This window comes from Lynx canadensis, chromosome D3 (genome assembly GCF_007474595.2).
Source record: "Lynx canadensis isolate LIC74 chromosome D3, mLynCan4.pri.v2, whole genome shotgun sequence".
NCBI classification, from domain to species: domain Eukaryota; kingdom Metazoa; phylum Chordata; class Mammalia; order Carnivora; family Felidae; genus Lynx; species Lynx canadensis.
Window position 1 is genome coordinate 71465454 of NC_044314.2, and position 12239 is coordinate 71477692.

General features: G+C 57.3%; 1 protein-coding gene across 1 annotated transcript; it reads right to left on the reverse strand.

The window, feature by feature from the left end:
- Positions 1-2441: 2441 nt before the first annotated feature.
- LIF (LIF interleukin 6 family cytokine) lies at positions 2442-11286 on the reverse strand. The gene is made up of 4 exons (XM_030292240.1): positions 11129-11286; positions 8770-8889; positions 6789-6967; positions 2442-6056 (listed from the first exon to the last, which is right to left on the reverse strand). Exons 2-4 carry the CDS (start codon positions 8786-8788, stop codon positions 5646-5648), a joined length of 609 nt encoding a protein of 202 aa, XP_030148100.1. The 5' UTR covers positions 8789-8889; positions 11129-11286; the 3' UTR covers positions 2442-5645.
- Positions 11287-12239: the final 953 nt, after the last annotated feature.

Consider the following 12239-nt stretch of genomic DNA (forward strand, 5'->3'; position numbering starts at 1 on the left):
ACCACCATCACCTGGAAGGTTGTCCACTCGGCTTGCCTCGTTTCCCATCAGCCCGGCCTCTGGCCGCCTGGCCTCCGAGCTGTCAGATTCTGCCTTCTGCATTCATGGGGGAAAGGACCCCTTCCCCTTCAGAGAGAGCGCCTGTGCCTAATTCATTCTGCTTCCTCCAACTCCACCTAGCCGGTCCTGATTCCCACAGTGTTTCCATCTCCCTGCTCATGGGATCCCTTTGGCAGCCCTTCGAAGCAGACAGAACAGCATTCATCACCGATTCCTCTTGCAGTTTCACTGATAAGAGAGCTGAGCTCACCCGGGAGGGTCACAGGACTGCACGTGGCAGAGCCGCTGAGGACCCAGGCCTCAAGGGCAGGGCTTTCCAGGCTGAACAAAGGCCTCCCTTCCTCCCACCAACTGATTGTTTTCACCTCTTATTGGGACAGTGATCCAATAACCAATCAACAGTCCTTTCAACATTTATTTTATTTTTGGGACAGAGAGAGACAGAGCATGAACGGGGGAGGGGCAGAGAGAGAGGGAGACACAGAATCGGAAACAGGCTCCAGGCTCTGAGCCATCAGCCCAGAGCCTGACGCGGGGCTCGAACTCACGGACCGCGAGATCGTGACCTGGCTGAAGTCGGACGCTTAACCGACTGCGCCACCCAGGCGCCCCAACAGTCCTTTGTTCTGTCTGGCCAGGGCAGGGCAAAGCACAGAACACCTGTCCTCTCCTCAGGGACCCAGAGCTCCGAACTCCCCTGCCTCAGACAGAGGTGAGGGAAATACCTAGGGGCCCAGGCACCTGGCTGGCCCCACAGCACAGCAGACAGGATGTGACATCCCTGTACTTCCCTCATTTCTGTGCCTTGGTGCTTGTTTTGTTTTCCTCTTGTTTCCTAGTAAAGATTTCTTTTGAAAAGCTACAACCTTGTCTCCCAGGAGAGAAGGGGAAGGAGGGCAGTGCTGGTGGGGAGTAGCCTGACCATGGGATCCAGCCCACTGGGAGGGGCCGTCACCGGCTGGACTTGGGGAGGAAGAGACCCAAATAGCTGTGGCTCAGGCCCCAGGGACCAGGCAGACTCCCCCTCCCAAGCCACTGCCTGTGCCGCCCTTGACGATTTACACTTGGCATCTTCATAGACTCAGGAGGAGTGAGAAAAGGAAGGACTGCAAGGTGGCCTTTCTCAGACTTGGATAGCCACACAAATCCCCTGGGATCTTCTTAAAGGGCAGATTTCTATTCAGCAGGTCTGGGGTGGGGATGGAAGCAAGATTCTGCGTTCCTGATCAGCTCTCAGGTGAGGCCAACGTTGCCCAGTGTCGTGGGTCAAGGCCCTTCATTGCACAGACAGCAGGGAGGACCACCGACTGAGCCCCTGCTGACACCCAGTGCAGTGAGTGCTCTCTTCACCTTGGCCTCTGGCACCTTCTATGTGCCTCTTTCATCATTCACATCCTCCCGGATGTGCTCAGTCATTGTCCCCACTGGCCCTTGAGCTTCCAGAAGTCCTGGACTGTATCCTATTCACCTTTGGAACCCAACACAGGACCTGACGCTTATAAACGCTCATGAAAGAGCAAGCAGGTGACTCTCAGAAAAACTGCCCAGATCCTCAAATGAATCTCAGCTGGCGGAGCCCCAAGACCCAAACCCCAGAGCCTCTATGTCTATGGCTATCTGGTCCCAACCTCCCTTATTCCCCAAGGAAGGAGTCCCAGGAGGCTAGGAAGAAGGTTGCAGTGGAAGGAGGTCCCCACATGTGAAACAGACAGAGGGACAGGACAGCAGCGTTCATTATGGAAGGGCTGCTTAGGCCTAGAAGAGCTGGACAGAAAACCCCCGTCCCGGCCCCAGCATCCTGCACAATTCTGGACAGGACCCTTACTTAGATTTCCTGCTCCAAAGTCATTCATGCCTATGTCCTTTAGCTCCCCTTGGACGGTCACTGGGCCATTCCTTGAGGACAGCAGCTGGAATTTTCTAGATCCCTGAAGTTCCATGTAGCAGAAAGAGCATGAGATTTGGAGCTCAGGGGTGGTGCTAAACACTGCCAATAGGACCCCTGGCAAGTGGCTTTATCTGTCTGAGCCTCAGTTTCTCTCTCTGTTAAATGGCTCTTAGAGACTCATGGGGCTACAGTGAGAGGGCTGGGGCCTTTCTGGGCAACACTTCAGGGTCTGGAACCCACCCACCTTGTTCCACCTGTGCCTGTTCTGCCCACCACCCCCATGCACCCATGCCAGCACCCTTGCCCGGTGGAAGTGCCCCCCTCTTCCCAACCGCCTGCCCTTTGTCGAGCAGAACTCCACTCAGTTGGGTGGAGAGACAGTCTCGGCCCCTCCAGCCCCATCTTCCCACATCAATACAGTCTGGAGAGCTTGCCAAGAGCAGATTCTTTATTAATTTCTCTTTTTTCTTAAAAAAAAAAAGTATTCCTTCAGTATAAAAAATAAATATTTTAAATATGACATTGAATAAATAAAAATAATCTGTCAGTATGAAACATTCCCACAGGGTACATTCATCAAAGAGGAATTTGTCCCACAAGGCCAAGTCCTGTCCAGTAGAAAGGAAGGAGGGAAACACGGAGGGACAAACGGAGCCAGCAGTGCGAATGGGAGAGATGTCCAGGTACTGGAATCGAGGTGGGGGGGTGGGGTGATCTAAAAGGACCTCTGTACCATCTGAAGGGAAATTCTCACTTGATTCCAGCCTCCAACCCCACATGCTGTGTCTATTCTGGAGAGTCAGCAAGGTGGGGTGGGATTGCTTCAGGAGGAAGGAGTTGGGGGAGTCCCCAAAGAGGGGCAAGGAGAGGAAGAGGAGAGACAAATAAACCAGCGGTGCTCTTTTTGTTTAAAATGTTTTTAAATAAATAAAGTCCCCAATATTCCTTTGTCCATAAATTACAAAATGACTGTCCTACCCCCTCCTCTGCTGACAGCCTCTCCCTTCTCCTCTTGACCCAGGATGCAGGTGTGGGTCCACACCAGCAGATGAAAAACGAGGAAAAGGACAGCTTCCTGCCCTGCAAAGCTTTTTCCACACAGAAGCTCCATAATTCCAGGATGCTGTGCAAAGTGGTCTTCTGGATTGGTTCTAGAAAGAGAGCTGAGGATGGGGGCTGAGGGGCAGGGCAGGAAATAGGGGCAGGAAGGGCAGAGGCAGGAAGAGGGAGGCAGAGGGTCCGTGTTGGGCTCAGGGAAGGAGATCCCCTTGGTCCCTGGGCCTCAGAGGCTGCCCAGGTGGGCCCAGCACTGGGAGTCGGTGTACTCAAGGTGATGGGATGATTAAGGACCCAGCTGGCCCCAAGCCTTCTGAGCCGTGTTCACCAAAGCCCAGGGAGGGCAGCAGGCTCAGACACTGGATGAGGGTGAGTGTGACCCAGATGAAGACAGCCTCAGAAAGAGGTTCATGGTCTCCTCTGCCACCCGCCACAAAATAGCCTTGCCAATGGGACGGACAACTCCCAACTCTGCACCCCCGCCTTGCCCCCTGCCCCAGGAGTCAGGACCTGCCTGCTGCCTCACCACCTGCCACCTGGTGTGCATGGGTAAAGTGCTCAGAGAAGACAGAGAGGTGCAAAGTGAGTGCAAAGTACCATAATCACATTGGCTGAACCACTAGGACCGCCACCCGCTTAGGGTTTGAGAAGAAGCCAGAATGCTGCTTTTAGCAGCTGCCCCAGCTCCGCACCCCCTCCCTTGCTCCCAGACTGGAGGGCGTTTCTCCACTAGCCTGGCCCCAGCACAAAGGAAAGGATCGGGTTCCCTGCCTGGGAGCCCAGACATGGGTGGGGGCGTGGGGGGAGGTGGGGCAGCAGGGACCACAGCTTCCTGGTCCTCGGCCCAGGGCCTCCCTGTTCTCCTCTCTGGAGCAGGGAGCTCCTCCCTGCACCGCCCCAGCTTCCCAAGGCCCAGCCAGGCCCTCTCGCCCTTTGTGGGTGTTTGGGCCACCCGAGAAGGAGCTTCCCCACTGTGTGCAAGCATGCTGGGTACTGCATGTGGATGTTCCAGAGCCCCTCAACTGCTGGCTTAGAGGCAGCCTGGGGACAAGGAAAGAGCAGCAGAGCAGGCCACCAGGAATGCCTTACCCAGTGCTCTAGGAGCACCATTTCAACCACGAATGTTGCCCCTGATCACAATTCCAGGAGGTGCCAGAAAACACAGAGTTGAACGAGCTCCCTGGAGCCAACCAACATGGCAGCCCTGTGGAAGGCCCCTGGCCACTCCACAAACTGGCCCGGCCTGCCTTGCAGCCAGGATCCTGATACCCCCAGAGCAAGTCACATTTGGGATGGGGTATGGAGCCGGGTCCCCTGCTCCCCTCCCCCACCAAGGCTGACCAGTTTTCTCAGATCCTGACCCTCCTCTGAGCTTCACCCGTAAGGCTTATTCCACTTGTAACATCCTTGACTTCTGGACCAGTCCCTGCTAAGGCCTGGCCCTGGCTCCTATAGGAGCCATCATATTATTTCTGTTGGGTAGGAAGCAGGGAAAGGGGAATTAACTTTGCCATTTAAAGCACCAATAAGTTAATATAAATAGGACATCATAATAAATAGACAATCATGCTGGGTCAGACACACAGCACTCTCGGCTCTCAGGCTTCTCTGAGACCCTGACCTCAGGTTCTGCTGTTCCCTTGCCCTCAGAACCAGAGATGACCTCTGGTCCCCCTCAAGTACCTTTGTGTGACGTCACAGGGCCTCCCTGGGTCCCAGATGTGAGCTCCCACTCTTAACTACCTAGTCCTTCCCATCCCTTATAGACCATTGCCCAGAAGGAAGAATCTGGGTCCCCTCAGAAACTCCTCAGCTGACTTTGCCACCTGCCCACCTCCACAAACCCTACCTCCAGGTCCAGCCACCAGACCCTGGCCATCCCAGGCTTCAGGAAAGCCTGAGGGCAAGAAGGAGAGCTTGTCAAAGCTTTCTGGACCTCTCTTCCTTCCCAGGCCCGAAGGTGTCCTCTCTGCCTCCCTAGGAGCCTGAATGCCAGCGAGCTCATTCTGGAACTTTCTGCCTCATAGTCCAGTCCCTAGGCCTGAGCTCTCCAATCATGCTCAAGAGAAGGAGCATCTCAAACCAGAACTCCCTTCTCTAACTTCCACTCGCTATACTTGTAGGGGCCAAGGAGTCCTCAGGACCCCAGCTCCTCTGGCTTGCCCGAGCCCAGTCAAACCTTCCAAAACCTACATTAAGGGGCAGCAAAGGCACCAATGGCGGTCATTCTGCGGGGCTGGGAGAGTCCCCTGACCCCTGCTGTCTTGCCCCATGGTCAGGGTCACCATGGACAACTTGTACAGTTTTCTCACAAAGTCCCTGGCCAAGGGGACAAGTGGGGACAGAGATCCAGCCCATAATCCCCTGACCAGCTCGACACTCTAGTGCCTGGCTGCAGTCTCCCAGAGGAAGGGGTGCCTTCTTCTAATTGGCGCTGTAGATAGGCCCTGCCTTTGGGTGTTTTGATTCTGCTCGGCTTCATCACAGCCCACCTAGAGGGGAATGGACTGGCCAGAAACCCCTCGGGGTCTGCCAGCAGTCCCCACTTGGGTCTGGCGATGCTCTGGGCCCTGGCCACAGTTTGACAGCTGCCTGAGCCTAAGATCTCAGGTCACTCACTGCATGCTTCAAGACCTCCTGTCTAGAAGGCCTGGGCCACCACAGCAATGACCTGTTTATACTTCCCCAGGAGCTGACAGCCCAGCTTCTTCTTCTGAAAGACGTCCTTGCCTGAGGTGTCAGGGCCATAGGCCACGTCCACGTGGGCCACGTGATACTTGTTACACAGGCGGCAGAGCACGTTGCTGAGGAGGCCCCGCATGATGTCTGCAGTGGCGTTCAGCTTGCTGTGGAGGCTGAGGGCATTGGGATTGAGGACCTTCTGGTCCCGGGTGATGTTGCCCAGGGAGGCACCAAGGTAAGCGATGATGCGGTACAGCTCCACTAACCGGGTCTTCTCTGTGCCGTTGGCATGGAATGGCGGGAAGTCCGTCACGTTGGGGCCGCACAGTTTGTCCAGGTTGTTGGGGAACGGCTCCCCCTGGGCCGTGTACTGAGGAGCAGAGAGGGAGAGGGGAGGTGATGTGGGGGTCAGGGACGGGTATTTCAGCCGGGCCACCAAGCCTCTGGGTGAGCTCTTGGGTCTCAGTTTCCCACCTCTGGCACAGAGAGCTGACTACTTGCCCCGTAGGCATCTTGGGATTGTTATGAGAGCCCAGAATAATCGTGGTGTGAACACACTTGGTAAAGAATCAAGGGCCACACCAGGCAAGGGATCGTCACCACCACCAGCAAGAGCATCAGGGGACTGAAGGGAAACACCACGTCCCACTTCTTGCGGGCACACCACGCACACTTGCTCTTTCAACCCACCGTCCTCCTCTTCTTCCTCGGCGGCTTTGCACCTCCGGACCCCCGCAGCCCACTTTCCCAAAAGCATCTCTCTGGCCCCCCTACTTCCTCTCTGTCTCTCATCGGCCTTCTGCTCCACGTGGGGGAGGAGTCCCTAGACCATCAGTGCCCGGCCTCTCCCTTCTCCCCCAGCTCTGCCCAGGATGAACTGGGCACCTTGGGAAAGTGCCTTCCAGTCTCAGAGCCTGGGTTGGGGGTGGGGTGGGGGGCTCAGAAACTGTGGGGGTCCACGTGTGGTTGAACCAAGCCCTTTCCCCATTCTCTCCTTCCAGCTCCAAAAGCTCTCTTCCCTGACCAGCCCCGACAGCCCAGGTCAGTGCAGCGGCCCTCCCCCTCCCTCCCTCCTCTCTCAGGACCTGGAAGGGGGACTTACATAGAGAATAAAGAGGGCATTGGCACTGCCATTGAGCTGCGCCAGTTGGTTCCTGATCTGGTTCATGAGGTTGCTGTGACATGGGTGGCGTGTGGCACAGGTGGCGTTGACAGGGGTGATAGGAAGGGGGCTCCCCGCCCCATGTTTCCAGTGCAGAACCAGCAGCAGGGGCACGACTCCTGGGAATAGGCAGGAAGGAGCCATGAGCAGGGGGTAGGGGGCGGGCAAAGGGGCTCATGGCAGAAGATGCGCCTCATCTCCCCAAGGACACCAGTGCCCTGGCTCCCCCTCCGGCTCTATCTTCCCCTGGTTGCTTCTGGTTTTCATGAGGTCACTGCATCTGTTTCTATGTCTCTCTCTCTCTAGCTCTGCTTCCCTCCACTTTCCCAGTTTTCCCTTCTCTTTCCTGAGAGCACACAAGCTGTTCCCACCAGCGGGGAGCTGGGTTCAGGGTGACACCAACCACCCAGCCCTTTCCCCTGAGGCCTCTTGCCCCTCTGGGTGGAAGGGACCATGCCCCAGGCCCAGCGAGTCTCAAGAAAAAGAGAGGCCCCTATCTTCCCACCTCGAAGGATGGTCCAGATTCCTGCACATTGTTTCATGCTCACTGACCCACTGCGGGCCAGGTCTCCCAGATGGGGACCCCATGGGACCCTGGTGGGGGAGGGGGTGGATCTTCTGTTGACACTCTTCTATCTCTTTAAACCTGTCATTTGATTCTGACTCCCAGGGTCATTTGTCCCCTAATTTCGCCTGCCACCCTCCCCCATCTCTTCTATAGCTTTCCTTCTCCAAATGTGGCCACTCGCCTATCTAGTACCTTCAACCCCACCCCAATTCTGCAATTCTGCCCCCTCTCCAACCCCAAATCATCATTCAGAATTTCTTGTCCCCCCCCACCCCGCCACCTGCTCTGCACAGCTCCTGCCTCCATGCCATCCCCCTCTTGTCCCAGGCCCTGGGTTAGGACTAGGAAAATCCTGGGGTCCCACAGGCCCTCAGAGCCTTAGGGAGGTAAAGGAAATGGTGCAACCAGAAAAGAGAAAAGGGAAAAGGTCACAGGCAGCCAGGTTGGCGGGGGAGGAAGGAAAGTGAAAGGTGACAGGAGAGCTGGGAGCTGTTGGGGCCTGTCCTGGGTCGCCCCTCCCTCCCAAGGCGCCTGCTTCCCCTATTTACTCTCAGGTCCCTTCCGAGGGGCTTCTCCTGGTGGCCCACCAGCAGGAGCTGGGGGTCTGCAGACCAGTGAGGCTGGAGAACCGGTGAGGCTGGGGTGAAGGGGGGGGTGCTGGAGCGCCTCAGGGATCTCCCCTGCTGGGACAGTGGCAGCCTCAAGTTCACTTTCCTGGGTCCCCTGTTCCTCCCAACATCCCCAGGCAGCTCTGAGGCCCCCGGGATGGTCGGGGGCCCCCCACACCCCCGGCTCACCTAGCAAAGACCACAGCTTTCCAGGCACTAGCAGATGGAGGCGGCACCTGCTTCCGTCCCCGCCGGAGTTTGCAAGCTGCTCGGCGGCCGGTGCCCCTCCCTGGGAGCAGCCCGGGACGCGGTTGGAAAAGAGAAAGCGGAAAGACAGAAAGAAAGAAAGAGGGAGGGTGAATCGGGAGAAAGCGGAGCGGGAAGAGCAGCAAGGGAGAGTGGCAGGAACAAGGAGGAGGAGGAGGAGGAGGAGGAGGAGGAGGAGGAGGAGGAGGAGGAAGCGGAGGAGGTGGAGGAGGAGCAGGAGGAAGGCTTCGGCAGCCCCCTCCGTTGCCCGCCAACCTGCTGGCCCCCGGGCAGGCTGGGCGCGCGGTGCCGGGACCATGTGTCTGCGCTCGCTCCCGGCCGCCACCCAGCGCCTCCGGCAGCCCGGGCCGGTTGCACGGGTGCCCGGAGCCCGTGTGTCTGAGGCGGGTGGGTGTCCCGTTCGCGATCGCCAAGTGCCCCAAGCTGCCGCAGCACCGGCAGTGGGGCGCGGAAGCCGGTGCGGGGCGGGTGGATTTACCTGCCGCCAAGACCTTCATTATGGGCTGGACTCCAGAGGGCCTTGGAGGAGACCTTAGATGCCGGCAGTTTTCAGAGATTCATGCTCAACGGGGAATTTGCCTGATTTATATACTGGAGCCTGTGTTGTAAGACAGAGAGAGAAACAGCTATATTTAGCAGGGATCCCCGTCCAGGAAGTTGTTTGAGGTGCATCATAGGAAATTATGAATGGAAGAAAGTGAGAGTTGAGGGGGGGGGAGTGAAGGGGGAGGGTGGAGAGAGCAGACTTTTTCCCTCTTCTAAGAATTTGATTGATAAAATTATAATGAACTCTTCTACAAAACAGCCTGTGGTTTTCCTGAATGGCTCGCCCTAGGAGTTGTTTGAAGTTGGAGAGGGCAAGGAGGGTCCCCAGGCCGAGTCATCGGGGTCCCCGTGGCTGTAGGTGCTCCAGACAGCCCTGACTCACCTGGGTTTGGGGAGGTGGCTTGACCATAGGCAAGCAGATGGAGGCTGGCACCTGTGGCCCCCTGATCAAGGGATTTTGGGGGCAGTGGGGAGGAGGCAGGCTGGGGCTTGGCTGAGAAGGAGGCTCCAGGAAGAGGGGCTGGGGCCCTGCTTGGACTTTAGACAGTAATAAAGCAGAACTGAACGTGGGCACCTCAGAGGTAGCCTCCTCCAACCTGCCCATTGCCACTGGGCAAAATGGGGCTCCAAAGACAACAGGTTGCCCAGAGTTCCACAGGGTCAGACCTCCTGACCACCATCAGCAAGCCTGCATTGCTGACCGCAGGTACCTGTGAGGCTGGGCAAGGGCTGGGAAGATGGGGAGGGGAGAGGTTGCTGTGACTTAGTAGTTCCTTGGGGACAGCCTGAGACACTTCTGGGAAGATGTTGTGTGTCTGGGGTTTACCTAAACTCTGCAACCCCAGCTTGCCCTTCAGGGGAAGGTGGTCCAGTGTTTCCATTCTGGAGGGACACCTGAAGCAGAGACCCAGGTTTCTTCCTCAGGATGCTGAGGGCTGGCCGGGGACGAGAGAAATAGCTTGCCCCTCAAAACCTGCCTTGGAAGCCCCTTGGGGCTCAGCCTCAGAGAATAATGGTGGCCCTCAAAAGGTGCCTCTAAGGTGTCTGTAAGGCAGGGTCACAAATTCTGGTGTCTATCGTGGCCAGTTAGATTTATAAATGAGTGAGGAGAGGCAGGAAGGAATGGTGGGGACCAGGGCAAAATGAGCACAGGGACATCTCCCCCCAAAAAGCATTTCCAAAAAATGATGTGAGTGAATGCTGGCCAGAGAACACATATCTGGCACCACACTGTCCCCCCAAGTGGTCAGGGGCACCCTTTGTCCCAGGAGATGTCTCATTCCCCTAGGGCCGGCCTGACCCCAACCAGAAAACAATGTGGGAGAGTTGGTTTTCCAAGACCAGGGAGACACACAGCCTTTCCCTGACCCCTAGCACCCCGTACTCACCCCCTCACCCATCCCCCATGCATGCCCCCAGCTCCTGCCTCTTGCCACATCCCGGACCTGCCCAGCCACGCGTTCCTCCCTCATCATGCCAGGACGAGCCCTCGTGCCTGCTGCGGTCGGTCCCCCTGCCCCCACACACACCCTGCCCTCTCCAGGCTCACTTCCCTCATGCTCTCCCAGCAGGGCCTGGGATGTGGGGTGATAAAACTGCCCATCCCAGCTGGCACTTCCCAGCAGGAAGGAGGCTGGTAGAGTCCAGACTGGCTCTCCTTCCTCTTCCCTACCTTCCCCCTGGTCTCTTCCGTGGAGGGCCATAGAAGACCCCACCTGGCACTTGCTCCTCCCATGCACCTACTGTGGGGTGGGCATAGGCCCCCAGGAGGCCCACCTACCCCAGCCTAGCTCGGATGACCCCAACGGCACTCCTCTACTCTCCTGCATGAGGGCCTGACATGAACACAGAGCACATCAACATGAACGCTGCATCAGCCTCCAGTCCTAATGCCACATCTCCTGGACCCCTGTCACCAGACTCAGCCTGGTGCTTCTGATGTGGACCCCAAATCCATTTGACCAAGGCCCCACCGTGGCCCCATCTATGGATCCCTTGTTCCCCTACCTGAGACTCTCACTAGATGCCCTGATTTTCCTAGAGGCTGCGACCCTGTGCTGCCACTCTCCTGCCCCTGTCTCTTCCCTGCATCCTTCTGAGTGGACTTCCGGGTCCTCGTACTGTCTTCTGGCTCCCCAGGTCCCACGCCAGCCCGACAATCCACCCCCAATCACCATGTAATCTCAGCCCCACCCCACAGGAAACAGGAAGTGGGGGCAGAGTCTAGAAGATATTTAACTCCCTCCCCAACCGGCCCCCTTCCCATGCCTCAGTTTCCCCTCTCACGGTACCTGACTTGGTCCATGCTCCCCAAGAGCTGTGAGCCCCTTGGCACCCCAGGCCCAGCCTCCCTTTCCTGTCCATGTCCAGGCACCACCTGCACCGGCCTCTGGGGGGAAGCTTGGGCAGGGTCTTGGAGCCGCCAGGCTGTGAGCTGCCTGCAACGTGGCCTCGGTCCCCAGGAATCGGCCGCCCAGACCGCGCTCCAGGCCAGCTTTGGTCTCCTGGAGTTTGTTTTCTTCCCTCCCTCTCTACGCTGTGTGTGTGTGTGTGTGTGTGTGTGTGTGTGTTTTCCCCTCGGCTTCCTCACGGAAGGCATCCTCCCTTCTTGGCTGCATGCTCCCAGGGTCGTGACCCTAGGCCCCACCCTGGAGTGGCAGCCCCAGCTCAGCCCCTTCCAGCTGTGACTTCATCCCCAGCCTGTCCTGCTCCTGCACCCTGGCCTGCTGGGGATTTGACCTGCCTCAGAGTGAGGGGGACAGGAAGGGTCCACATGGGACCCTTCTCTGCCTGGGCAGGGCACTGCCAGGTCAGGGCCCCAGGGTGCTGTCTCCAGGTGGCTGTGCCAGCCACTTGCTCATCTCCTCTCCAGGAAGTAAGCCCATGTGTCGACCTTCCCTGGGCCCCTCAGGTCTCTTTCTGTCCAACACAGTCTGCTGCATGTGGCCATCCAGGCCTCCTTTTCTGCTGATTCTTACCCTCCATCCATAAGCCTCTCCTAGAAAGTCACAAGTGTTTTATTTTTCAGATGGGGAAACTGAGGCTTGGAGAAGTCAAGGCACTTGCCCAGGGCCATGCAGGGACAATACAGCAGGGTCTGGAACCCAGGCCTCTGGCTTGCAGGCCACGGTGATACCAGAAGCACCTCCCACTCTGATGAAAGCAAAGGTTGATGAGGAACACATAGGCCACTTCTTCCAGGATGTCTCCCCTGCACACGGCCCAGACCGGCTCGAGTCTGCCTCATCCTGCCTGCTCTCCTTTCAAGTGGAGACAAGTCTTATTCCTTGCTCTTCGAGGGCTTGGATGGGGTCTGGTACTCATTTGTACTCTTGACAGCATCTGGTTTAGGGTTACACCAGAATTGATGCTAAGTAGCTTTTAAATGCATTTCACAATTTC